The 24,684-nt window shown below is 39.2% G+C and overlaps 3 protein-coding genes across 15 annotated transcripts in view; 2 read left to right on the forward strand and 1 right to left on the reverse strand.

Moving 5' to 3' along the window:
* Positions 1–7,758, forward strand: part of NPHP3 (nephrocystin 3) — a 51,904-nt gene extending 44,146 nt beyond the window's left edge. For 2 of the 4 annotated variants that reach the window (XM_027826745.3, XM_027826746.3), the window contains 3 exons: positions 503–628; positions 1,501–1,616; positions 2,232–7,758. In XM_027826745.3, coding sequence (XP_027682546.1) covers positions 503–628; positions 1,501–1,616; positions 2,232–2,412 — 423 coding nt within the window. In that variant the 3' untranslated portion in view covers positions 2,413–7,758. The remainder of the gene's footprint in view (positions 1–502; positions 629–1,500; positions 1,617–2,231) is intronic. The other 2 variants (XM_037890294.2, XM_037890295.2) reach the window with 2 other exon arrangements.
* Positions 4,573–21,220, reverse strand: UBA5 (ubiquitin like modifier activating enzyme 5). Of its 5 annotated transcripts, none has more exons than XM_037890302.2 (12): positions 21,113–21,220; positions 16,947–16,992; positions 16,763–16,852; positions 13,210–13,319; positions 12,675–12,761; positions 11,785–11,869; positions 10,715–10,819; positions 10,370–10,497; positions 8,626–8,761; positions 7,801–7,876; positions 6,928–7,034; positions 4,573–6,181 (listed from the first exon to the last, which is right to left on the reverse strand). In XM_037890302.2, exons 2-12 carry the CDS (start codon positions 16,983–16,985, stop codon positions 6,098–6,100), a joined length of 1,047 nt encoding a protein of 348 aa, XP_037746230.1. In that variant the 5' UTR covers positions 16,986–16,992; positions 21,113–21,220; the 3' UTR covers positions 4,573–6,097. The 5 variants fall into 5 exon arrangements, with proteins under 5 accessions (XP_037746230.1, XP_037746229.1, XP_037746231.1 ...); XM_037890301.2 differs by lacking the exon at positions 21,113–21,220 and adding an exon at positions 20,987–21,075; XM_037890303.2 differs by lacking the exon at positions 21,113–21,220 and adding an exon at positions 20,633–20,797.
* Positions 21,221–21,285: 65 nt separating this feature from the next.
* Positions 21,286–24,684, forward strand: part of ACAD11 (acyl-CoA dehydrogenase family member 11) — a 61,262-nt gene continuing 57,863 nt past the window's right edge. For 3 of the 6 annotated variants that reach the window (XM_007064304.4, XM_043540803.1, XM_037890299.2), the window contains exon 1: positions 21,286–21,422. In XM_007064304.4, coding sequence (XP_007064366.2) covers positions 21,286–21,422 — 137 coding nt within the window. Of the gene's footprint in view, positions 21,423–21,462; positions 21,594–22,526; positions 22,572–24,337; positions 24,412–24,684 lie in introns of those variants that run through there. The other 3 variants (XM_037890296.2, XM_043540804.1, XM_037890298.2) reach the window with 3 other exon arrangements.

Here is a 24,684-nt window from a genome sequence, read left to right on the forward strand (position 1 = left end):
GATTGGATGGGACCTGAGTTACTACAGAGAATTCTTTCCTCGGTATCTGGCTGGTGAGTCTTGCCCACATGCTCAGGGTTCAGCTGATCGCCATATTTGGGGTCGGGAAGGAATTTTCCTTCAGGGCAGATTGGAAGAGGCCCTGCGGGTTTTTCATCTTCTTCTGCAGCGTGGGGCGTGGGTCACTTGCTGGAGGATTCTCTGCACCTTTAAGTCTTTAAACCATGATTTGAGGACTTCAATAGCTCAGACATAGGTGAGAGGTTTATTGCAGGAGTGGGTAGGTGAGATTCTGTGGCCTGCATTGTGCAGGAGGTCAGACTAGATGATCATAATGGTCCCTTCTGACCTTAGTCTATGAGCATATAGATCAAGAATTCTGAACTTTCTTCTCCTGAAAGCAATTACAACTTTTCTAGGCTCTTTATTCACAAAAAAATTATACATGCATCTAGGCCTGCTATAACTACATGTCTGGTTTTAACATTGGTTTGTTTTCTAGGGAAAGCTTGACAAGGCAGTGCCTCTGTACGAGTTGGCTGTTGAAATTCGACAAAAATCATTTGGTCCAAAGCACCCTAGTGTAGCTACTGCCTTGGTAAACCTGGCTGTTCTTTATTGTCAGATGGTAGGTTTTTCCTGTCTCATATATTTCAGCAATTTTATATATGAAATTTAACAGCATATAAAAGGACACCATCAGGGAATTCAGAGTCTCCATGTACATCTTTACAATCCGAAAGAACATATTTAGCAGGAAAATGTGATTGTACTGATTGGAATTTAGCCAGGGGCAAAAGGTTATGTTAACCCCTTCAATCTTGTAAAAAATACCATGGGATTTTTAATAAATCATATAAATCATGGCCTTTGATTTAAAACTACCATCTAAAGCACTGGTTTAGTACTGACTGAGGGAGCATTACCGACTGAAATTCTGGCACTCCTTCATGCACATTGATCAAGTGTATTCTTGCCTAGGCTTTTAAGCTCTGATAAGACTGCAGTTGTAGACTTTATACTCTAAACCTAATATAGGTCAGAGAGAAAGAAACAAATGAATGGTAAGATCTCGGTAAATGTTTCCTTAGTATCAATAACATTAAACACTTCTACTTAATATATCATATATTCTGTTGCTTGGGATCTGTAAACCTGACTTTCAATAAGAGGTTACAGCTGATTAGCTAAAACCCAGGAATGTGTTTTGGTAGTTTATAACCTATTCATTTAGGATGAGACTTTCAAAGCCACCTAAGGAACTCTGACCCCAATTATCCTAAAATTAATGGGAACTCAGTGTGCAAATCTTTTAGGTTGCTTTAAAAGTCTCACTCTTTATGTAAACAGCAGTTCTGTTAAAAACAAAACATTGTTTTGGTTTAGCAAAGAAACTCAAGTCTAGGATGTGTCTATACAGTTTGCAGAAACCAAATAGTATGTGTAATACCCATTTAAACAACTGGTTTTCATTTTGTTTTCCTTCCCCCACCCAAAAAGAAAAAGCACATTGAAGCCTTACCTCTTTATGAATGTGCATTAAAGATTTATGAAGACAGCTTTGGTCATATGCATCCTCGTGTGGGAGAAACACTAAAAAACTTAGCTGTGTTGAGGTAAGGCCAGATATTTTTCTCCCGTCACCTAATATAGGGAACTGCTTCCATTAAAAAAAATTAACAAATGTGAATAATTATATCAATAGAAAATGCTTTATTAGGCAATTTGGGGGATAAAATGTAGACAGTGTTGGTAACTTTGTTAATTATAGTAGGGCGACAGTCTGAAATAATGGAGACTGGAATCTTGAGGTATATATGCACCTCTTTCCTTTGACAACAAACCTGGGGGAACTTGGATCCAGGTTTTGTCCTACCACAATCACAACTCTTCCAAGCTGTTTCAGCTTATTCCTCCATAATGCAATACAGTTACACTTAACACAGTGAATGCAGCTGGAGTGCATGCTGATAATTCCTAGTGGCTAGTGCCAGCTCTGGCAGGGCAGAGTTAAGGTTGTATGATCCTTTACCTTACCTCACCTCTGTATTTCCTTGTTTTCAGAAATTTTTGCTGAACTCAATATCCTAGAAGGGCACAAGTTAACACCAGGCAATCTGAACTCGGCATTAACAAAGTTTTTTGGTGTTTAATTGTATGTTTTTGCAGACTTCAGTACAGGAGTGAGTTGGTGGGGCAGGGTTGGTTAAATTTTGGTTTCTCTCCCAAAGCTATGAAGGAGGAGATTTCGAGAAGGCTGCTGAGCTGTACAAGAGAGCCATGGAAATCAAAGAAGCAGAGACTTCGTTGGTAGGAGGAAAAGCAGCTTCCCGACCCTCATCGAGTGGAGACACTTTCAGTTTAAGAAGTACATTATCTCCAAATGTTTTTCTAGACCATGGACAAAGGTGATGCAAACTGGCACAAAAACAAATACTAGTAAAGAATGCTTGATGGTTAAAGTATTAAAAAATATATCTGAGCATGCTTCAGAGATTAAAAAAATGATTTTAGGAGATAAAATGTTTGTGATGAATGAAAATCTGAACAAAAAATTTACATTTTAATTTAAAATATTTCTGTTCATGTTAACTTTTTTGTGGACCATGTGGTACAGAGTTACCTCTGTGTTACACAAAGGCATTTAGTGAAAGACTGCTGAGTGTGTTCTATTAGTTATCGTTCAGTCTGAAGCTGTAATGCCAGAAAACATCAGTTTTGTTTTTTCTCTATACCTCTTTTTAGTAGAGGACCTGTGAGCTGCAGGGTATAATCAGCAAAATAGTTACTAGTTTTTATTCCACGTCAGTTCCTTCAATGTCCACACTGTTATGGTGTTTGTGGAATTTTGTTACTATACCTTTCCGTCTTTCAGGAGCACTTTGTTATTCAGGGACACAGTAATTTTGAGAACCATGTATTGTGTTTCCACCAAAAGAAGGAAAATACCCCCAAACTCCACCTGCCCATGTTTTGGCTGTAAGGAAACTTATGCAAAGGAAACTGGGTTCTTAGTAAGACATGCTTTTGAGTTTTTAGATCAAGGTTGTTGACAGAGGGCTTGTCCATGTGGTCAGTTTGTGCATGGCAAGCCTGGGTGTAAATCTGCAGCCCACCAGCCTTCACACTAACTGGCCACTGGGACCCTGATACCACACACACAAATTTCTGTGGTGTGTTTTGATTTAAACTCTGTTTTGAAACAGATTGAAGTGCACTACAGAACTTTTAGTGCATGGTAGCAAGATCCACATGGCCTCAGTGTGCTGCATGCTAATGCACTGTAGATTTACACCTCCACTTGTCATGTATGAACTGAAGATGTAGACAAGCTCTGACTGATATTTTTGTCCTCTCTAGCTAAAGCTTTTTAATTGGTGTCAGTTATAGCCACTTATTTTTACTAGGAATATGCTTTTTCAGTGAGTAACCCGAGAGAAACATATGAATTAATTGGGGACTGGTGCACACCTCTCAGTTCTAGTAGAGAAAAACTGCTCATTAAACTCCAGTATACAAGCGTGCTTGTATTAACCAGGAGAAAGAACTGAACAGCATCAGTGAATAGCAGTAAACTGATTTGAATTAAATGTACAATGGAGTATTTCTCCCGGTTAGTTACAATGATCAGTTAAGTCTGTTTGTTTACAAACAATAGAATAAATTTAATAAATTCATTTTTTAAAAGTGACATGCTCCTTTTCATACTTTAGAGTTCATAAAGTGTCAGATCTATGAAGAAACTTCATTCATGAACTAACCCAATTATTCAGCTAGTCTTAAAGTGCCGAGGCTGTTTATCTCAAAGGGATATTATCTATCCTCCCCTTTTACGGTAAGCAACTAAGTCAATTTCCCCCCCATTCAGCACTTTTTCTGAATAGAAAAAAAATTTAAATAAGAATGTAACTTGAATGATTAGTTTTATACTGCTGCAATGAAAAATGTACAAAATCAAAACTGACATTCAGCACTAAAACTTAGTTGAAGAAACTTCTAACAGACTACACAAATGATATGAGGTTCTTGCAGCATAGGAAAAGCGTTTTTTATCTAGACAAAAATTGTAATCTTCTAAATTTCAAACAGATGGATGTTTGACTTCTTTGTAATGGTGTCCAAAACAAGTGTAATAGCTCTTGATTCTTCTTCTGTAGAAAAGATGTCCCACCAAGTTCTGTTCGTACATGAAATTGAAGCGTTTGTATATTTGGTATAAGCCAAATTGTGTAACTTAATGAACACAGTAGAACTCCACATCAAAACTGATAGTGTCTTCCAGTGTACCAGCAGAGATTTAATAGTACAGACCCATAGCAAGGTCTCATTATTAAGATTCACTGTTAAAAATTTAAGTTGATAATATATTGTAGCTTACCACATAAATGAACAAAGTTAGCAAAAATATACAGCATTGAAGTGTATTTGTTCACTGAGTTGCAAAAAATCAGAAATTTCCACTAGATTTCTCAGTCAGAGAAATACTATGGTTCTTTTTAGACTTCTAAATTCCAATATGCTTTAATTGCAAAGGTGAAAAACATCAGCCACAGGGCTTGGTTTTTTTTTTTAAATTATTTTTAAATACTGGTACACAATCTTCTGCAAAGTTAGGTCTTGACTCCACCACCTCACTTTACAATTTGGAATGGGCAAGTGTAAAAGTTGCTTTACTAACTATAGTCAGAAGTCAAGAACTATTTTGCATACACTAATAACATCTCTCCAGTAATTTTATATATGTATTAATTACTATTTTTGTAAAACTGTACATAGGATAAAATTGTAAATAGTTGCCTTTTTATAAAGCTGTCAGCCATGTAAAGTAATAGCTAAATCAGTGATTCTCAAACTTTTGTACACATAGCAAGCCTCTGAGTGTGACTCCCTGTTATAAATTAAAAACACTTTTATATATTTAACACCATTATAAATGCTGGAGACAAAGCGGGGTTTGGGGTGGAGGCTGACAGCTCGCAACTTCCTCCCCCCAACCCCCGTAATAACCTTGTGACCCCTTGAGGAGTCCCGACCCCTGAGCTAAATGCTAGCCAAATAAATAATTCTAAATGGATTTTAGAATAACTAGCTTTTAAAAGTAAACAAAGAAAGGTTTGTAGGTGTTTTTGAAATGACTGAAATTTCCTGTGCCGTTAATTTTTTTTAGTGATAAGTCATAAGCATTTTTACTATGTAAACACATGGCTGACAACTGCAGTGATGACATGTTAGGAGCTGTTTTGGTCAACTCAGTCATTGATCAGGTAACAAAGAATTCATACCAAAACACTTGTGCCTTACAACTGCATACTCACACCACTATCAAACACAAAGCAATGTATGCACAAATACTTGTTTAAGAAAGAATAGGGATGTGACACAAACTGACAAATCACTCAACCCTTTACAATTTTTCTAGTGAAATTTATGGCCTATGAAAAGATTGAAGCCTTCCATTTACCCACAAAACAGGTATATCCACGCTACGAACTTAGACAACATAGCCCATTGAACAGTAGCCAGGGTTGTGAGTTCAATCCTTGAGGGGGCCATTTAGGGATCTGGGGCAAAAATTGGGGATTGGTCCTGCTTTGAGCACAGGGTTGGACTACATGACCTCCTGAAGTCCCTTCCAACCCTGATATTCTAGGATATCTATGATAACTACCACAAGTCTGGTATGCATTTGAAGCACTAACGTACGTGTTAAAGACTCCATTATCAATCCCCTGAACCACTCTATCCAGACAAGGTTACTCCACCTTTAATTTCCCCCAATATTGCCAACATGTGGAATATCATTCCACATCAGGCACCATGCTTAACTTTGTGTCAGTTTGTCTATTATCTTTAATTTTCCCCTAGAGATTTGGACCCTAGCATGATGAGAAATGAAAACTTACAGTAGTACAACTTGGTATTTTAAAGCAGTATATAGATAGACACCAGAATACAGTTATGAGATGCCATCTGCAAGTTTTTATAGTTCTGTTTTACCAAAAGTTCAAGTTTTAAGACTGGAATTTCTTACAGGACCTTATTTCTGGATCCAGCTCTAGTGCAAGATCCCAAATGTTTAATTCAATATTCCATTTGCCTACATGTTCTTCATCTTCGCCATGAGTTCTTCTAGGCTTTCCTCAGACTCTGCCACTGTTTCCCCAGCTACAACATTCTCTTCCTGTTGGCAAAAGGGGGAAAAATGATTTAGTTTCTTTGCTGTGAATAAAACAGGATATAATGGACCCAAGGAGTTCAGAATACAGAGTTCTTGCAAGATCAGGCCCAAACATTACATATAAGCTATTCCATAGCCATTTACAGTTTTATACATCTGACCCAAAATCCATTGGTAAACTCCATTTTGATTAGAATTTAAGAAAATGAGGTTTTGATGCATAAGTATGGAAGTTAAACCTCCCATAGACTGAGCTTCAGTTTTATGGTAATTTGACTGCATTTTTCTTAAAGGATAAAAGTAATTTGTAAAAATGGTTTTGACTGCCTAAACAACTGGGGAATTCCTCAGTGTGCTTAAACCTCAACACGAATAGAGAAACTGAAATTCATTCATTTCTGTTGCCCTCAGAACTAGTTTCAAGCTAATAAATTGTTTAAAATAATTTTATTCTTCAGACTCAAGCAATAATTTGATTGTAAGATATACTCAGATTGAATGTATAGGCATGCAGTTATTTTACTAGAATTGTTACAGATGGAGTTTTACCATGGACAAATGGTAATAAGTTGATAACTCATGTATTTTCATCAGTTTAGGTAATAACTGAATGCTTTTTAGTACATTCCAAAGGATACAGCAGACAACTGCTTTACAGTGTTTTCATTGTTGACTAGTTTCACATAATATAGAACTTTCTAATACTGTCATTAAATAAATCTATAAAAAAAAAGGGGACTTAACATTACCTTGTTTGGTATAGTATATGCTACTGTAATTCCCTTTGGAAGATCAGGAAGTGGACCAGAAGCAGCCTGCAGCTCCTCTTCTGAAACCTCTGATACTAGCTCAATACCTATGTCAAAATGTCAACTAATTATTTAACTCTGATTCTCTGATTACAGTTTGTTTATTACCATTAGATGAAAACTGCAGCAACCAGAGCTTATTAAAATAAAAAAAGTACTTTAACAGTACATCCAGTAAGAGACCTTTTAAGTCATCTTCCGTACAACGTATTTTAAATGGCTCCAGGGATGGGCCTTTCAACTCCCCTATTGGTACTCTTTCATAGTCTAAGTCATTCATTGTAAGGACTTTTTTTTCCTGAAAGTAAGCTTATATTTTCATTTTATTAAAAATACAATATTCAGAGAGTAACCATTTCAAGAGTATATGAATTTAATTATCTGACAAGTTTGCTGACAGTTTCAGCTCAGCAATTCTCTCAGTTGTTAATGCCCTTACAGGGAATTTATATATATGTTACCGAAACTTGGTTATAATAAAGATTTGTTGACAAGATATTTAAAGGGACGTGCAGATAAACTTAGACCCAAGCTTAAGTTTTGTATAAAAGATCCTATAAAATCTAATGAATATATATTTTCACAAGATTAAAGAAATAAAATGAAAATATTTTACTTAAATATACTTCTGTAGTGTTGAGACTAAATTTTAACCTGTTCAGTATGAGACTCAAAACATTAAAATTGATTTAGTTTAATTGTCAGATTTATTAGAAGTGAAAAAATGTGAATAACCGATAGTGTTTAATAAAGATTAGTTAAATTCCCTGAGTTTGTTGGTGGTATCTGTTCAAGTTTGAGGTGATTGCTTACCCCAGTCATTGTCTTCATGCACTATTTCTTCTTCCTGTTCAACTACTACTTGTTTTGGTTGTGCAGCCGTTTTTTCCTGAAGAGAGAACATGAAAAAACAAAACAAAAACATGAATTTGTGGTTATTTTTGTTGAAAGATTGAGGAGAGTAAAGTCATTCTAAATATTTATGAGAGTTTGTTTATGGCCTTTTAGGAAACGTTTAAGGGTGACCTATACAGGATTAAAAAAGGGCATGCTCCTTTACTATGTATAAAGAAGGCCTGAAATAATTTCTTCCTCCAATTCAACATCAATGACTAATGAAAATTTTGGGGAAAATAAGACTTTGAATATTCAACACTCTCACCCTTCAATTAAGGGGTTAAGAGAGCCTACAGTATACATCATCTTTAAACCTTCAACAAATCTTAGAGCAAAAGCAGGGAAGACCAAAGGTGACACTCCTGATATTTTTAATAATATCAAAAATAACAGTTTAAATCTTCTTTATTCATCAGAAAGCAAAGCATAATTTCTTAAAGAAATCCATTAAATGTCATCTTTGCACACTGTTAAGCACATCTGTAAGAGGTTGCAGGATTTGGGCCTAAGTGACAAATATTTGATTGGGGTTTTTTTTTTGCAAAGTGATAAGTTTCATAAGTCACTTTGCTTACCTCTTACTTTAAGATAACCTACAAATACTTCTAAAAATATTTCAAATCATCTAACTTTAAAGTTCGTGCAACCAGCAGGAAACAGCCTGTCAACACTGCTTCAATTCTGAATGATCTGCTTTATTTACCACAGATCTTCAGCATGCATTATCAGATGGATTTTTACCTTGTATTCTTCCTGCTGTTTCCTGCAATTTTTGTCATCGCAGTGTGGATTTGGTTTCATGGCCATAGTTGGAAAAAAATCCTGCATCGCATTGTAACCAAGATAGTAACTCACAGTACCAAAATTTAATAGAAACCTGGAAAAACAGAATGAGAACTGCAGTGAAATGGAAGTATTTTCTTGTTCACAGATTCAGAGCGAGTTGCCTAAATGTTTTTTCCAGATGTTATTTTTTGTACCCCTCAGTCGTCATACTGTATTGGTACCCTAAATTACTGGTATTTGGTTTTAAATTACCTATACCCACTTCAGAAATTATGTAGTAGATCCTCACTTGGTGTAAATCAGCATCGCTTTATCAAATAATGGAGCTATCCTGAATTATACCGCATGAGAATTTGGCCCTGTGTTTGTATACGTATAAAGATGAGAGATGGATCACGGATGAAATCTGAGACTTGATTGCAAATCCAGGAAATGGTAAGTTTAGAATGTCTCATGGTGCAACCTCCACCCTACTTGTGTCCAATCCCATTCAGACAGGATGGAATTTTCAAAAGTAATTAACGTTGGTTTAACTCTCCTCCCACTGAAGAAAAATGTTCAGTGGGAGCAAAATTAGGCCAGGATGACCTCTTGGAAATCCCACACTAAAATTAGTTAATTACTACAGGACCAAATTCTGCCTTTACGTAAAGGCATTCACACAACATATACTAAAGTCAATGGAATACCTCTGTAGCTGAAGGCAAAACAACCCCGTTTGACTTCACGAGATCTGGATTGTTTTTAATTCATCATCTGCAGCTAACAGCACCTGGACAATTATTCCCAGAATGAGTGTCTAAAATAGGATTTTAGCGCACAAACTCGAGACAAAAATCCTATTTTCCAGACTTAAAAATAAGGAAAGGGAAATATAAAGTTATGCACACAGAATTGTTCAAAATTTCTTGTGGACATAGTTCTTTGAACAGTTGGAGTATGTGATATTACTTGTAGAAAATTTTACTATACAGTAAAAATATTTATAGCTGTTTGGCATCACTGAACAGAAACTATGCAGGACTAATTCTCTTCCCATGCTTTGTGCAAAGGAAACAAAGACGTTTTTCTGCTACTTTGATGTTCTTCAAGGCTTCGTAATTCAAGATGAATAAAAAACCAAGTATCGCGAATGAGCACTTGAAACGATCTGTAGGAAACGGTAGCTGCAAAACAAAAAGTTCAGTGACTCGGATACCTCTACACTGAGGGGAAAAACAAACATGGCAGCAAGTCTCAGAGCCTGAGCTAACTTGGGGTCACGCTAAAGAGCTAAAAACAGTAGTGTAGACTTTTCTGCTTAGGCTGGAGCCTGGGCTCTGAGACCCAGCCCCGTCCCCCAGGTTTCAGAGTATGGGTTCAAGCCCAAGCAGGAACATCTACATTGCTGTCTTTAGCTGCATAGCACCTGAGTCAGTTGACCCAGGCTCTGAGACTCGCTGCAGTAGGGTTTTGTTTTACAGTGTAGATATACCCACGTATCACGTATCTTGGTATCAACTCCTTTAAGCAAACGCCTTTGCACATGAGAGTGTATGAAAGAGGCAGATCTGTCACTGGGAAAGAAAGATCATGCATCTCATAAGCTTATAAAGTCCTGAAGATGTGAAGTTCTTAAAATTATCAGAAAGAAGCCTGATGGATTCTTTATATCAAGATATTGTAGGTCTAGTCACAGAAGTTCATTCAAATAACTTACTTCAGAACATTTTGTACAAGAATCCCCGCAACTACTCCCATAGTGGTAGGAAGACTGGCTGCACAAACTCCCTCTCGTTTTAATGTTTTTTCATCAATATTGGCAGCAACTACAAGCGGGGGAGCACACTGGGAGGAGAAAAAAAAACTCTCATTAAACAAAACAAATAAAAACCTCAGACCACACAAAGGCAATAACCAGAATTACTCTGAACTAATACAAGTTGTGGCTATATAGCCTTGAAATACCAGTTTCACACCACACATCCTGTTTTAAAAAGCACAAACTAGAAATCCAATGGATCCCAGATTTCAGAAAAGGACCCCTTGGCCAAGGATTGCATACCGCAAAACAAGCAGATTCACCAGGTATGATAAGTTGTATATGTCCTGAGACTGCATTTTCACTCACTCCAGATTCCATCCATGTTTGTCCAAGCTCATTGCAGGCCTTGAAAGAACATACATACACAAGAGTAACAATAAAATAACACTGCAGAAGTTTGTTGCAAAAGGTTATTAGAAATCATGCATTATACTGATGAATCTGTGACTTTTACCCATTAAAGTCAGAAGACAAAATGAACTGTCAGATTAAAAAAGAGGTATTACTATAAACTATTTCTGTGCCTTGTTTTAGTGACAATAATAAAAACTGAAGTCCAAATATCGGTATTGGATTCGGGAGGGCAGATCTCTGCACTTATCTGGAGCGTCATAAAAATCAATGGGGCTCTGCACATGTACAGGGCTCCAACTCACAATTGCCAGATCAGGGCCCAGGAGTCTAATATGGTGTTTATTAGGATTTTCTATTCAATTTCTTTACTGTTTTCTCCCTTTAATTATGTTTATTTTACACACACAAGCATAGATCTATTATATTTATACAATTATATGCATCATATATACACATGCTGATCAAGCTAGCAGGTGGATGGCAACAAAAATGTGTGTTTTGGAAAATACACTGTATTTGTTACAACTGTGAAGGGAAACTGCACAGTAAAAACGGTATACTGCCTCAATAATGTACATAAAAATATAACGATTCTTATCAAATTTTCCATAGGATAGTTATACAAAGAAAGTCATTAGTGAATTTAGACAGGGTTTACAAGATGACTCAATACAAATAAAATACAAATAAAATTTAACGAAAAATACACTTTTCCTTTACTAACCATTACCTACTATCACATGTAACCTGTTTTACGTCTACTCTTTATGGTCCAAGAACTGAATAAAAAGCTCATTTCCTCCCCACATTTCCTTAGTTTCACATATATCAACAGATTCCTTAACAAGGTTTTGCCTTCTTTATGGTGCACATAACTTCTGTAAATAATAATAATAATGGAAGAATATATTAGCAAACCCGCAAGTGTATGCGCAGACCTCAGGTGCTGTACTTACAGTGTTAATTGCCATACGAGCTTCAAAGTTGTCCACACAGCTCAGTACAAGATCAACAGGTTTCCCTTCTTCTAACCCACCATAACTAAAGTAAATACCACAGTTTACATGAGGAAGGTTTGCAAAATACATTATTAAAATTGTAGCCAAGACATTTCATTCTTTTCATTACATAAATTGATGGGAAATATATTCCTATCTAACAAAATAGTCTGAATCCTATTTAACACTCACAGAGTCTCAAACAATTCAATAAAACCCTGTTTATCCAAAATGTGCAGCGACATCCATAGAATTAAGTAAAAAGGCAGTCCTTAAAAAATGAGGTCATCTGAGGAGTCATAAGAGATTCAGATAAGAGGATATTTCAGACTAAAGGAAATTTCATTGGGCATAATTTGCACCTCTTACAAATTTTAAGAAATGTAGTATAAATTTTTATTTCCCCTAATGGTTTCCCTTTGCATAACATATCCGCAGTCATTTCAGAACTAATTTCTGAGGTATTAATTACATTGTGTTATTTTCAATGGAAATGAGAGTCAAGATACTCAAAAGAAGGGATTGTGCAATTTGATGTCTTTTTAAAGAAGTATGACAACATATGGAATCTTTAATTTGGCTGGAAAGCTAAAAATACACTAATATAAACATGGAACAAATTTAATTTAAAGTGAGACAAAAGTAACTGCTATTTACCAAGATCTACTTGAACAACAGAGCTAGGAAACAAAAAAGTGTCTTTATATACATATATTTGACATAAAATGTGATTGTCTTCCAGTTGGAGGCCTAACGTTTAAAAAAATTATGAAGCCAATAGAGTATTTTAGACTTTATTTACTAACAAACGTCAAAAGAAGTCGTGTGTGTTTCTCAAAACATTTTACCTTATTCTGTCCATGAAATGTTGGAAGTTATCCACTGTTGTGATATTGTAGTTATGTACTTCAAACTGAACATCAGGATTAATATTCCTTGTAAAGAAAATAAAATCAGTCAACAGTGATAATGAATGCATTAACAACCTCAAAGAACTCCCTCAACTCCTCCAAGTCCCAAGCACTGCTGGAGTTTTTAGAAACACACTTTAGCTTAGAAAAGGTTAGCTAGCATAGCTATTCTGGCAAACCCTTCTAGCATAGTGTAGCTTATGCCAGTTCTCTGAATGAAAAGCTTTACTGGCAAAAATCACTTTTTGCTGGTCTAACTGCATCTGCACTAAGGCTTTTCCAGTGTAAAAATGTCATTAACAACCAACAACAAACAAAAAATATCCTACATTATACCAGCAAAAATTCTAGTGCAGGTCAGTCCTTTGACTCCATATGAACATGCTACTTTGTTGTGGGTTTTTTTGTACAGTGAAATGTCTGAGTTTGAATTAACATCCCATGTTAAACATATTTGATCCCCACTATATACCTCAAAGTGTGCTCCGCTGCCTGCACTTTACTTAGTCCAGCTTGATGAGGTTGGAAGAAGAGCCTGTTCATGTTCGCCAACTCCACCTTGTCATAATCAAACAGTAGCAGCTACAATGAAGATTATAATAACATATATGACTTTTCAATGGGTCTCTGCTGATGAACACCATGTTGGTATTATAAACAGCAAACTGACAGGCCCTGATTCTAGAAACACGCGTGAGTAGTTCCATCCATTTTACTGAGTCAACTCATGTGCAAACCATTACGGAGGTGTATGGACTGCAGGACTGGGCCCTAAACTACTGGTCACTAAGACCTGAGAACACCAAACTGTTCCGATCAAGTCACCAGAATGATGATTAACAGAACACATTTATCTAAGATAAGCAGAACATTCAGCAGATTATCCACATCAACAGACACTAACTTTAGTGACTGTTCTTTTGACATTCCTACATGTGATTATTTCAAGCTAATTTCTGATTGTATTTTTGAGTTGCAACTCTAGCGTGTAGATAACAATTACTTATTTTGAATGACTAGCTAATACAGAAGAACATCTGATATGTCAATTCTTATCAGGTCAGTAGACCAAAGAGTCAAGTATCCTGTCTTAGACATAGGCCATTACCAGCTGCTTCAGAAGAAATCATAGAATCACAGGACTGAAGGGGACCCCGAGAGGTCATCTAGTCCAGTCCCCTGCACTCATGGCAGGACTAAGTATTATCTAGACCAGGAGTTCTTAACCTTTTTCTTTCTGAGGCGCCCCCCAACATGCTGTAAAAACTCCATGGCCCACCTGTGCCACAATAACTCTTTTTCTGCATAAAAAAGCCAGGGCCGGTGTTAAGTAGCAGCAAGCAGGGCAGTTGCCCGGGGCCCCACGTCACAGGGCACCCCGCAAGGCTGAGGTGCTCACGCTTCTACTTCAGCCCTTGGTGGCAGTGCTCAGGGCACCAGGCTTCACCCTTGTTTGGCAGGGCTTAGACTTTCTGCCCTGGGCCCCGGTGAGTCTAACACTGGTCCTGCTTGGCAGACCCCCTGAAACCTGCTCATGGCCCCCCGGCCCCTGGTTGAGAACCACTGATCTAGACCATCCCTAGCAGGTGTTTGTCTAACCTGCTCTTAAAAATCTCCAATGACAGATTCTACAACCTCCCCAGGCAATTTATTCCAGTGCTTAACCACCCTGACAGTTAGGAAGTTTTTCCTAATGTCCAACCTAACCACCCTTGCTGCAATTTAAGCCCATTGCTTCTTGTCCTATCCTCAGAGGCTAAGGAGAACAATTTTTCTCCCTTCTCTTTGTAACAACCTTTTATGTATTTGAAAGCTGCTATCATGTCCCCTCACAGTCTTCTGTTCTCCAAACTCAACAAACACAATTTTTTTCAATCTTCCCTCATAGGTCATGTTTTCTAGACCTTTAATCATTTTTGTTGCTCTTCTTTGAACTTTCTCCAATTTGTCCACATCTTTCCTGACATGTGGCACCCAGATTTGGGCAAAATACTCCAGTTAAGACCTAATCAGTGGGGAGTACAGCGGAAGAATTACTTCTTGTGTTGCTTACAACAATTCTGCTAATACATCCCAGAATTATGTTTACTTGTTTTGCAACAGTGTTACACTGTTGACTCATATTTAGCTTGTGATCCATTATGACCCCCAGATCCCTTTCCTCAGTACTCCTTCCTAAGCAGTCATTTCCCATTTTGTATGTGTGCAACTGATTGTTCCTTCCTAAGTAGAGTACTTTGCATGTGTCCTTACTGAATTGCATCTTATTTACTTCAGACCATTTCTCCAGATCATTTTGATGTTTAATCCTATCCTCCAAAGCACTTGCAACCCCTCCCCGCTTGGTATCATGCACAAACTTTATAAGTGTACTCTCTCAGCCATTACTTTATCTAAATCATTGATGAAGATACTGACCAGACCCAGACCCCCAAGTGATCCCTGCGGGACCCAACTCAATATGCTCTTCCAGCTTGACTGTGAAACACTGATAACTAACTACTCCCTGGGAACGGTTTTCCAACTAGTTATGCACCCACCCACCTTACTGTAGCTCTGTCTAGGTTGTATTTCCCTAATTTGTTTACGAGAAGGTAATGTGATACAGTATCAAAGGCCTTACTAAAGTCAAGATATACCACATTTACCACTTCCCCCCCATCCACAAGGCTTGTTAGCCTGTCAAAAAAAGCTATTAGGTTGGTTTGATATGATTTGTTCTTGACAAATCCATGCTGACTGTTACTTATCACCTTATTATCTTCTAGGTGTTTTCAAATTGATTGCTTAATTATTTGCTCCATTATCTTTCTGGGTACTGAAGTTAAGCTGACTAGCCAGTAATTCCCTGGGTTGTCCTTATTTCCCTTTTCATAGACTGGCACTCTATTTGCCATTTTCCAGTCCTCTGGAATCTCTCCGGTCTTCCATGACTTTTCGAAGATAATCACTAATGGTTCAGATACCTCCTCAGTCAACTCCTTGAGTATTTTAGGATGTATTTCATCAGGCACAGGTGATTTGAAGACATCTAACTCGATTAAGTAATTTTTAACTTGTTCTTTCCCTATTTTAGCCTCTGATCCTACCTCATTTTACTGACATTTACTACATTAGACGTCCAATCACAACTAACCTTTTTGGTGAACACCGAAACAAAAAAGTCATTTAGCACTTTGGCCATCTGCACATTTTCTGTTATTGTTTTTTCCCCCTCATTCAGTACTGGGCCTACCTTGTTCTTGCTCTTCCTTCTAATGTATTTGTAGAATGTTTTCTTGTTACCCTTTATGTCTCTAGCTATTTTATGTAAATGATATAACATGATTATTAGGATGAGTTATGAATAACCTCTTCATAAGGAAAGTTTCTTCCTAACCATGAAGAGTTAGAGGTTAGCTTTTCCCCTGAAGCATGAATGTTTAGATCCCTTCTTACACTTAAAAAATCCTGTACTATATTAACTCTGGATGTTCTCGTTACCCATATAAATCTAATTTTTCCTGCTGCTAAGCTCTTAGCCTCTATATCTTGTGACAATGAGTTCTATGTATTAACTGTGCATTGTGTGAAAAACTGTGTCCACTTATTTGTTTTACATTCATTGTTTCTCAATTTAACTGAATGTCCCCTTGTTCTTGTTTTTATGAGAAACAGAACTGCTCAATCTTCCTTCTCTGCATTATGCACCCTCCCATCTTTATTAACAGATTTTTTCCCTTCACTGCCTTCTATGGCTGAAATAAAAGCAATACAGAAGGAACCTGATCCTGCAGAGTGTGGAGCACCCAGCTGAGGGTGGTCTGCAACATACAGGACTAGGCCCTAGGTAAGGGCAGAGAACAGAGAACAAGCTACCTCAGAAGACTCATCACTTTCAATGTTTGTGTCAGTATTACTCTTTTGTTTGCTTCAGCTGACTTTAACATTGGTGCAGACTCAAACAAGAAATCCATCTTGCCAGTACCTATTATATATAGGACTAGTTCATCTGTTTACTGGTACATGAAGAAAATGTATATTACCTTACCAATACCACATCTTGTCAACATTTCAGCAGTCACACTGCCAACTCCACCAACACCTACTACTGCTACCGTAAAGGTACGGATTTTCTGTGTCAAGAAAAATAAATACAGATTAGTATGTTACAAAGTAGACTTCATGAGAAGAAGTAAAAACGATTTTCTAAAACAAATATAATCATACCTCATAATCTTTCACAATTCCCATTCGTTTTAATGCCATAAGGCGACTAGGAAAAACAAAACAAATAAATAAATAAACCATCCAACATAGCCAAGGAAAGCTCTCTCAAAATCACTTTGAGATACAATTATTTGAGCAACAGTAAAAAGTTGAAAGAGTAGAATAACAAAGAACAAGCCCCAGAGGAGCTCACAATAGAATTAACAGTTACATAGTAAATGCTGTGGAATTCTTGATTACAGAGAAAGGACACATAAGAGGGATTAGAATCTATAATTTTATTTCAGAAATATTTAGATTTACACTACTTCACTAAGGTATCTAAAAGAAAAAGATTCAGAATATGAATATATTCAGTTTTATCATAGTACTCCTCTAAGGGTAGGTCTACACTACCTGCCGGATCGGCGGGCAGCAATCGACCCCTGAGCGCTCTCCCGTCAACTGCTGTACTCCATTGCCATGAGAGATGCAGGCAGAGTCAATGGGGGAGCAGCAGCAGTCGACTCACCATAGTGAAGACACCGCAGTGAGTAGGTCTAAGTACGTCGACTTCAGCTACTTTATTCACGTAGCTGAAGTTGCGTAACTTAGATTGATCTCCCCAAGACCAGGGCTAAGATAACACTTTTTTTAAAAAGTAAAGTTTAAGCAAACAATTAAAGATGTACTAGCGATTGGAAGACTGAGACTAAGGTAAAATGGTAATTTATCTGAAAATAAACATAATAATGTTGATAAATTCAAAAGCAAAGAAAATTAGTTAATGGCTTTGAAATCAACACTAACATAAACTGTCATATTTCTCACCAGATACTATAATCTCTTCCCTGAAATCTAATAGTAAGTAGTCGCTAAAGCGGATTAAAATAATTAAATTTCCCACTTGTAGCTAGCTGTTATCAAGAACAATTTAAGACCCTTAATTTATATTATTTTCCATTTATTTCATTTGTTTTCCAATTCTATTTCTAAGGTTTATGCATTTCAGAAAGTTGAAGTATTAGGCACATTTCAGAATGAAAGCCCCAATATCACTATATCATGCAACCAACCCACTAGTATCACCATCACATTCTGTAAGCAGCAGCCTGGGGGAAAAAACCAAAACATTTCCTACTAGCTTCAGTAAAACATGTCTTTAACTCTTCTGCATACTGAGTTTCTAAAGATTTCTAATGAATAAACTGAAGACCACTGTGCTCATTACACTTAAAACTGCTAAGTGGACATGTACTAAGTGAGAATGGAAACCCATCTCTATGCATAGAACACTAAGGCCCCAATGCTGCAAGCACTTACATGCTTTACTTTATTAGTGTGAATAGTCCCACTGAAACAAATGAGACTATTCACATTATTATTGTTTGCAGGATAAGGATAAGATGTGATGTGTGTATACAGGTGCGCATGCACACACACACTTTCAATCATTTTGAGGACTAATGTGGCTGCAATAACTGCTTTCCAGGTGCCAGGTTAACACCCTGATAACATCTGATAACCTTAAAAAACAAAACAACAAAAGCTTTCAGGGAGAACAACCTTTAAACTCCAATACTGGACTATGAGAGAAATTTGGAGGGACTGAGCTATTTTAAGGTTGTGAGGACAACTAGAATGGAGAGGATTAAACACAATCCTGCTGCTGAAACGTTTTAAATAGTAATACTTTGCACTAATATGCACTTTTTTTATAGAGGATAACAGAGTGCTTTACAAAAAGTACTGTATCTACTCTACTTTATATTATTATTTTATTGCTGTATAAGTGCAAAGTATTACAAGTTGAAGTGTTCCTAAAGAAGGACTATTTTAAATCTATATATTATTATTTAATCCCAGGGCAAACTGAGGCACAGAAAGGTTATGGGACTGATTCTCAGAAGTGCTGAAATCCACAAGTTAGGCACTGTAGAGCCTCAGCACCTCTGATAATCAAGCTCTAAATGACCCAATGCGCAAAAGTAAATTAGTGGGGAAAAAACCCAAGGGTCCCAACTCCCATTTCCTCCCAAATACTGTATACTAATTCCTTATGAGTAACTTCTCCATAAGTAACTCAGAGTAAAATACTCCACTCGTAAAGACAAAAAATACAAAACAGTCTTTAATTCATCACCAAGAGACAGGTAGGGTTTCGGGGGGACGGAGTGGGGTGGCACATCGCACCACTTCTCAGTGAATGAAACTAGGGCAGATGTCTTAATCTGCTTAATAAATAACCTCTCCTAAACAGAGGTCGGGGTCAGACCGTCCCCTCCCCACACAGTATAGGGAGCCTCCCTCTCCCCACAAATCCCCTGCACAACAGACAGCCGCCATACGGCAACTCTCTGCAGTCTCAATAAAGGTGGAGGAGAGTGCTCGCTCCTGCTCTCTTCCTCCTCCTTCATAACAACACCCCATGTGGCAGCACCCCTCCCTGCCACCCCCAAACGCCTACGTGCCAGGCTTGTCCCCACTGTCCCCATATCGCAGGGCCCCTTCCCCGCCCGGCCCGTGGCAGCGCGGTCCCTTCCTCCCACCCCACATGGCTGCCCCGCCCCACCCCAAAAGGCAGGGGCCCCCCACACAGGGCAGCTCCCCCCGCCGTCACCTGTAGGGGTTGGAGTCGGTCACGTCCGGGCTCATCCTCTCGATGCGAGCCCGCTGGCCCTGCCCGCCGCCCCGCTCCCTGGCCAGCGCCTCCTCCAGCTCCCGCACGCGGAGCTGCAGCTTCTCCACCAGGCTGGCCGACGCCATGGCAGCGGCTCGCGACAGCCACACGCTCGGCCCGGCAGCGCAGAGACACGTCCCCACAGCCGGGGGCCTTCCGGCTGGGAGCCCCACAGCCAGAGTCCTCCCCGCCGCAACCCAGCCCGCGAGGAGAGTTCCGGGCACAAAAGAGCCCGACGAGCAGGGGGCGATGGGGATGGGGATGGGGATGGGATGGGGGTGGCGAGTCTACTGGTGCGTGCACGACGGATTATCATAATAATAACGACCAATAAATAGCAAATAAATGCTGGTGATTGCCCCGCTGAAGTCAGAGCCCAAATCTTTGCATCTGATAATAACAACGCGTAGAGACACTGCATTAGAGGAACAGAGATATTTTGCCCTGTACAGGAAACATACATACAGCATTATTTAGGATAATGGATGCCACAGGCACGGTAATATAGACGATATATGCACTGCACTGTACAGGAGGCACAGACACTGCTTTTTACTTTGAAGGTAGACACCCTATGGGGAATACACAGTTATTATAAACACTGATGGTCCATCTGTGGCATATTTTTGATTCAAAATATCCTGCATTACCAGCCCTAAGCATTCAAAAAATCTTGAGTCAAGCCCCTAAAAATCAGGAACTTAACTGAAAAGTAAAAAGATTTTACAAAATAATACATTTTGCGTTCTTTATATTTGTCGTCTGGTTTTTGAAACTTTAAGGTTCACATTTTCAATGCTTTCAGACCAACCATGAGGGCTAGAAACTTCCATTTTAAAGCGAAGGCCACAATTCTTATGCAACCACTTGACTCCGGAATTTGGAGATTTAAGGAAAACCCCAAATATAGCAAGATTTGTGATAAAAATCAGGATAATGCACAAGAGTGTGATGTCACAACATGATTATCATTTAAACATCACACAGCAGGCTTGCAAGCTGATGTTTCAGCATGGTTTTCACTCACGTGACATGGTTGTAGGTTAAACTTCACAGTAGGATTGCTGTGATGCAGCTGTGAGTTAAAAGTCACCTCGTGGTTGTCTGTGATACATTGCAACCAGGCTGTCATTCGCATGTCACAATGTGATTGCACATGAAATGCTCTGGCTAGAGCTAGTGTTGGAATCTTCTAAACCTGAATGAAAACAATCAAAAAGACTGAAGTGTTCACATTTTATATTAATGTTCACCTCTTTTTTTTTTTTTTTCCAAATCAGCTCTACGGTTGGTCGGAACACTTGCAAATGTGGCTGTGACAAAATTTGGCTGTGACATACACACAGGTGCCAGCACCTGTGACTGCCTGTCAGCCACACACCTGGCATCTCCGAGAAGTGGTGAAGGAGCTGGTTTTGCTCTCGCTACCGCTTGACGTCCTACTCCCTGGCACGGCAGAGCTGGCCAGATCCCTTCACCCTGCACCACCCAACTTCAGGCAACTTACCCGAGCCTTGCCCACGGGGGAGGGGCCTCAAAGGCAAGGGGACTGTCCGCGCCAATAGCGTACGCCGGGCGAGGGGTGTCACCTGGCGTAGATCAGGGGAGGGTGTGTGGTTACGCCGCTAGCGTACGTGGACCGGGGCGGGGGCTCCGCCGCGGCGCGCCGAGGGGCGGAAGATGGCCACTGAGCCGGGCACTACGGCGGTGAGGGAGCAGCACAGGTTTGACCAGGGAGCCCTGGAGAAATACCTCTCCCGCCATTTGGCCGGGTTTCCTGTGCAGCCCCCGGAAGCGCTGACCGCCAGGCAGTACAGGTAACCCCGCAGGGGGGTCTCCGGGCGGGGGCGGTCTCCCCGCTCCTGTGCTGCCGCTGCCTCTCCCCCCCCCCGCCTTTCCTCTCCCGGGACCACACGCTCCAAATCAGCGCGGCCGGGGCGGCGAGTCATGGCGGGCACGGCCACTGTGTGACGCGAGCTATCATTTAGGTCAGTGGTTCTCAACCCTGGGGGTAACTCGGAGGTCTTGCAAGGGGGTACAGCAACTTATCTAGATGTTTGCCCAGTTTTGCAACAGGCTACATAGAAAGAACTAGCAAAGTCAGGACGAACTAAAATTTCATACAGACAAATGAGAAAGTGAGCCATTTTTCAGTCATAGTTTTTGTATTGTTATGTCTGATATTTGTAAGCAAGTAGTTTTTAAGTGAGGTGAAACTTGGGGTATGCACGACTAATCAGATTCCTGAAAGGAGAACTGTAGTCTGGAAGGGTTGAGAACCACTGATTTAGGTCGCCCTAAGAATGACTTTGGGAGCTGTGAATGTTGTTTGTGGTAGGTAGGGTCATCCTTCAAAAGATGGATCCATCCTAGAAATGCTGGGAAGGATGATTGCCCATAAGGTAGGCAAAGCTCCTAGTTTTTGGTATCTTACCTGTTTTTAGTGTACCCATCACCTTAGTGTCTATGACAACGTCTGTAATCTGCCTGTCCAAGTGTATCAGTTAATATATGTGTTGAACAGAGCCAGAGGTGTGTGTGTTACTGCACTGAGCACATTGTGCGGTTAAAGAGGGACACCAAGGAAAATCATGACTACATGTTATGGTAATGCAGAAGCAAAATACTGTACCTTCTGTTATCAGTGTGAAAGTTCACCAGTTACAAAACATGTTATTGTGTTCAAAGTTTATTTACTGTAAAACAGTAACCTATCCTGTTTGGCACAAGTTCAATGTGAATAAAGGTATTTGCTTTAAGGACAAATTCTTTGATGAACTCTTCGATGAACTTTTCTATGATTAACTTTATTGATGTGTGTGTTAGAAGTTGACAAGGAGCAGTGCATAGGCCCTAAACAATTCTGTAGTGATGGGGCCTTTGGGGTTCTCTCATGTTCTATTGTTTGAAGAAAGGGACTGGATAAATGATCACATCTGTGATCTAAAACAAAATACTTGTAAAAAGTGAATTAAGTCTTCTTAATTGGATTGCAAAAAAGTGAGAGGTGATAATATACCAAAAAATTAGAAATACTGGTAATCTCATTGTAAAATCACTAGTGACTTTTTTCCTCCTCAAGAACATGACATCACAAGACCATAATCTGAGTATAAAAAAAGACATTAAAAGATAAATTTTCATAATGCTGAAGACTGTATGATTACATTTACCATAGCAGAATAGACAAAATAGATTTATGTCCTTTGTAAATTTAATGGTCTTGCATCAACGTAACTTTGTAGTGTAGACCAGACTGTAGACACTTAGGAGAATAAATGTAATTGACTTGCAATGAGATGGAGGTTTCTAAGCACCTAAGTCACTTCTAAAAATAAAACAAGGGCTCCTAAGTCAGAGGCACTTCTGAAAATGTTACTGTGACAGAATGCACCCTTGTGTTCACACCCTATACACTATAGTAATAATCTTTGTACAAAATATGCCCTGTAAGGTACCATTTGAAAACTAATAACCTGCTGGCCAATAATATCATGGTGAAATGTGTATAGTAACATTATATGTAAAATTATGAGCATAAGATGAAATCATGACTGAAGTGTGTTTGCCAGACAAGTCTGGGATATGAGTGAGTCTCTCTTCCCAAGACAAAGGACAAGTTGAGGCCCCTAGTCAGGTGTCATCAAAGCTGATGGGCCATGATCTATCAGGTGGCCATTATTTGGCAAGGGAAGCGGGCAGGAACAAAGAGATCTACATTTTTGCCGGCAACAGCATACACGGGTGAAAAGAAACTGCATGAAGCCTTCTTTCTCCATCAGACTCCATGTCTCCGTGCTCTCAGCGAGAGAGAATTTTAACTAGGGGTCACACTCAAGAAAGTGCTTTTCAAAGGGTGACTCAACTATAAAAGTGGGGGGCAAAAACACCTCAAGTTATCTTTTCCTGTCCCTTGGCCTCTTACATCTAAGAGACCTTGGGAGCAGATCCTGAACTGAAACTTGGTCAGCAGTGCCACTGAAAACCTGTGGTAAGAATGTCACCTTGAACAAAGCCTACTTTAAGTTTAGGACTAGAAAGCATTTTATCTTTATTTTTCTTGTAAACATTTTTTATTTAATGCCTTAATACTTGTACTCACTTAACACCTATCTCTTTGTAATTGAATAAACTTGTTTTATTGTTTAATCAAAACTAATCTAGTGTTGTGAACTGTGTGGGCAATTTCACTGAAAGTGGCAAATTGTTGTATATTGACCCGTTAGAAGGGCAATATACCTAATATATCTGGACTGTGCAGGAGAGGGCTTGACAGTGCAGAGCAGGCATGTTTTAGGAAAATCTGGGAGCGGGTTGGGGTAACTCTGCATGTGGTAACCAAGGCTGTTGGAAGCCACAGCATGTCTGGTATGTACTGACAGGTTGCAGAGCTGCTGAACCAGGGCTGTAGCTGTAGACAGAACTCCAGATGTGATCTGATTGCTGGCAGGCTGTTTGTGAATGACCCAAGTTGGAAGTTACCTCTGCAAAGCACTATGAGACACCCAGGGTTGCAGGGCAGGGTGAAACAGCCCTTCACTAGTACTGGATTGCAACCCAGAAGGTCCTAGTTACCTATGACATAATAAAGAGGGTAGCAAGATAGTAGGCGGAGGATTTTGGGAAGAGTGTAACCAGAATGATTACATGGTTATTTGGCAAGCATAGCATGGAGGAGCAGATATATTTATTTTAAGCAAAATAGATGTTTTAGTCATCTAATATCTCGTAGATGTTGGTGCAGAGTGAATCTTAAGGAGGGACTTGAATGAGGAGAAGACAGTGGATCAATCCAGGGCATTGAAGGTGAGGACTAGAAGTTGGAACTTGATATGGTGGAGAGAGAGGAGTCCCTGAAGGTATTTAAAGAGGGAGGGACACTCTCTGGTTACATTGCTAGGTAACAGATCACACCTCCAATCTTAATATCGTATTTAATAGCATACTTCCCAATTTCAACATTCATCATTAAAGACTTGCCAGTTGTCTCAGGCAGTGCCCTAGGGACAGATCACACACAGGGTGAGTATGAGCAGACCTGTGTGCCCATATAGAGCAACATGGGCTTCACGGGCTCAG

Source organism: Chelonia mydas, chromosome 2 (genome assembly GCF_015237465.2).
Source record: "Chelonia mydas isolate rCheMyd1 chromosome 2, rCheMyd1.pri.v2, whole genome shotgun sequence".
Taxonomy (NCBI): Eukaryota; Metazoa; Chordata; order Testudines; family Cheloniidae; genus Chelonia; species Chelonia mydas.

Bases quoted from the DNA above. Each gene is read 5' to 3' on its own strand.
- UBA5 (XM_037890300.2), bottom strand. From the start codon at position 19,691: ATGGCGTCGGCCAGCCTGGTGGAGAAGCTGCAGCTCCGCGTGCGGGAG. The intron at 16,993-19,545 runs GTGACGGCGGGG...TGTTTTTCCTAG, and splicing joins ACCGACTCCAACCCCTACAG to TCGCCTTATGGCATTAAAAC. The intron at 10,820-11,784 runs GTAAGTACAGCA...TGTTCTTTCAAG, and splicing joins CTCGTATGGCAATTAACACT to GCCTGCAATGAGCTTGGACA.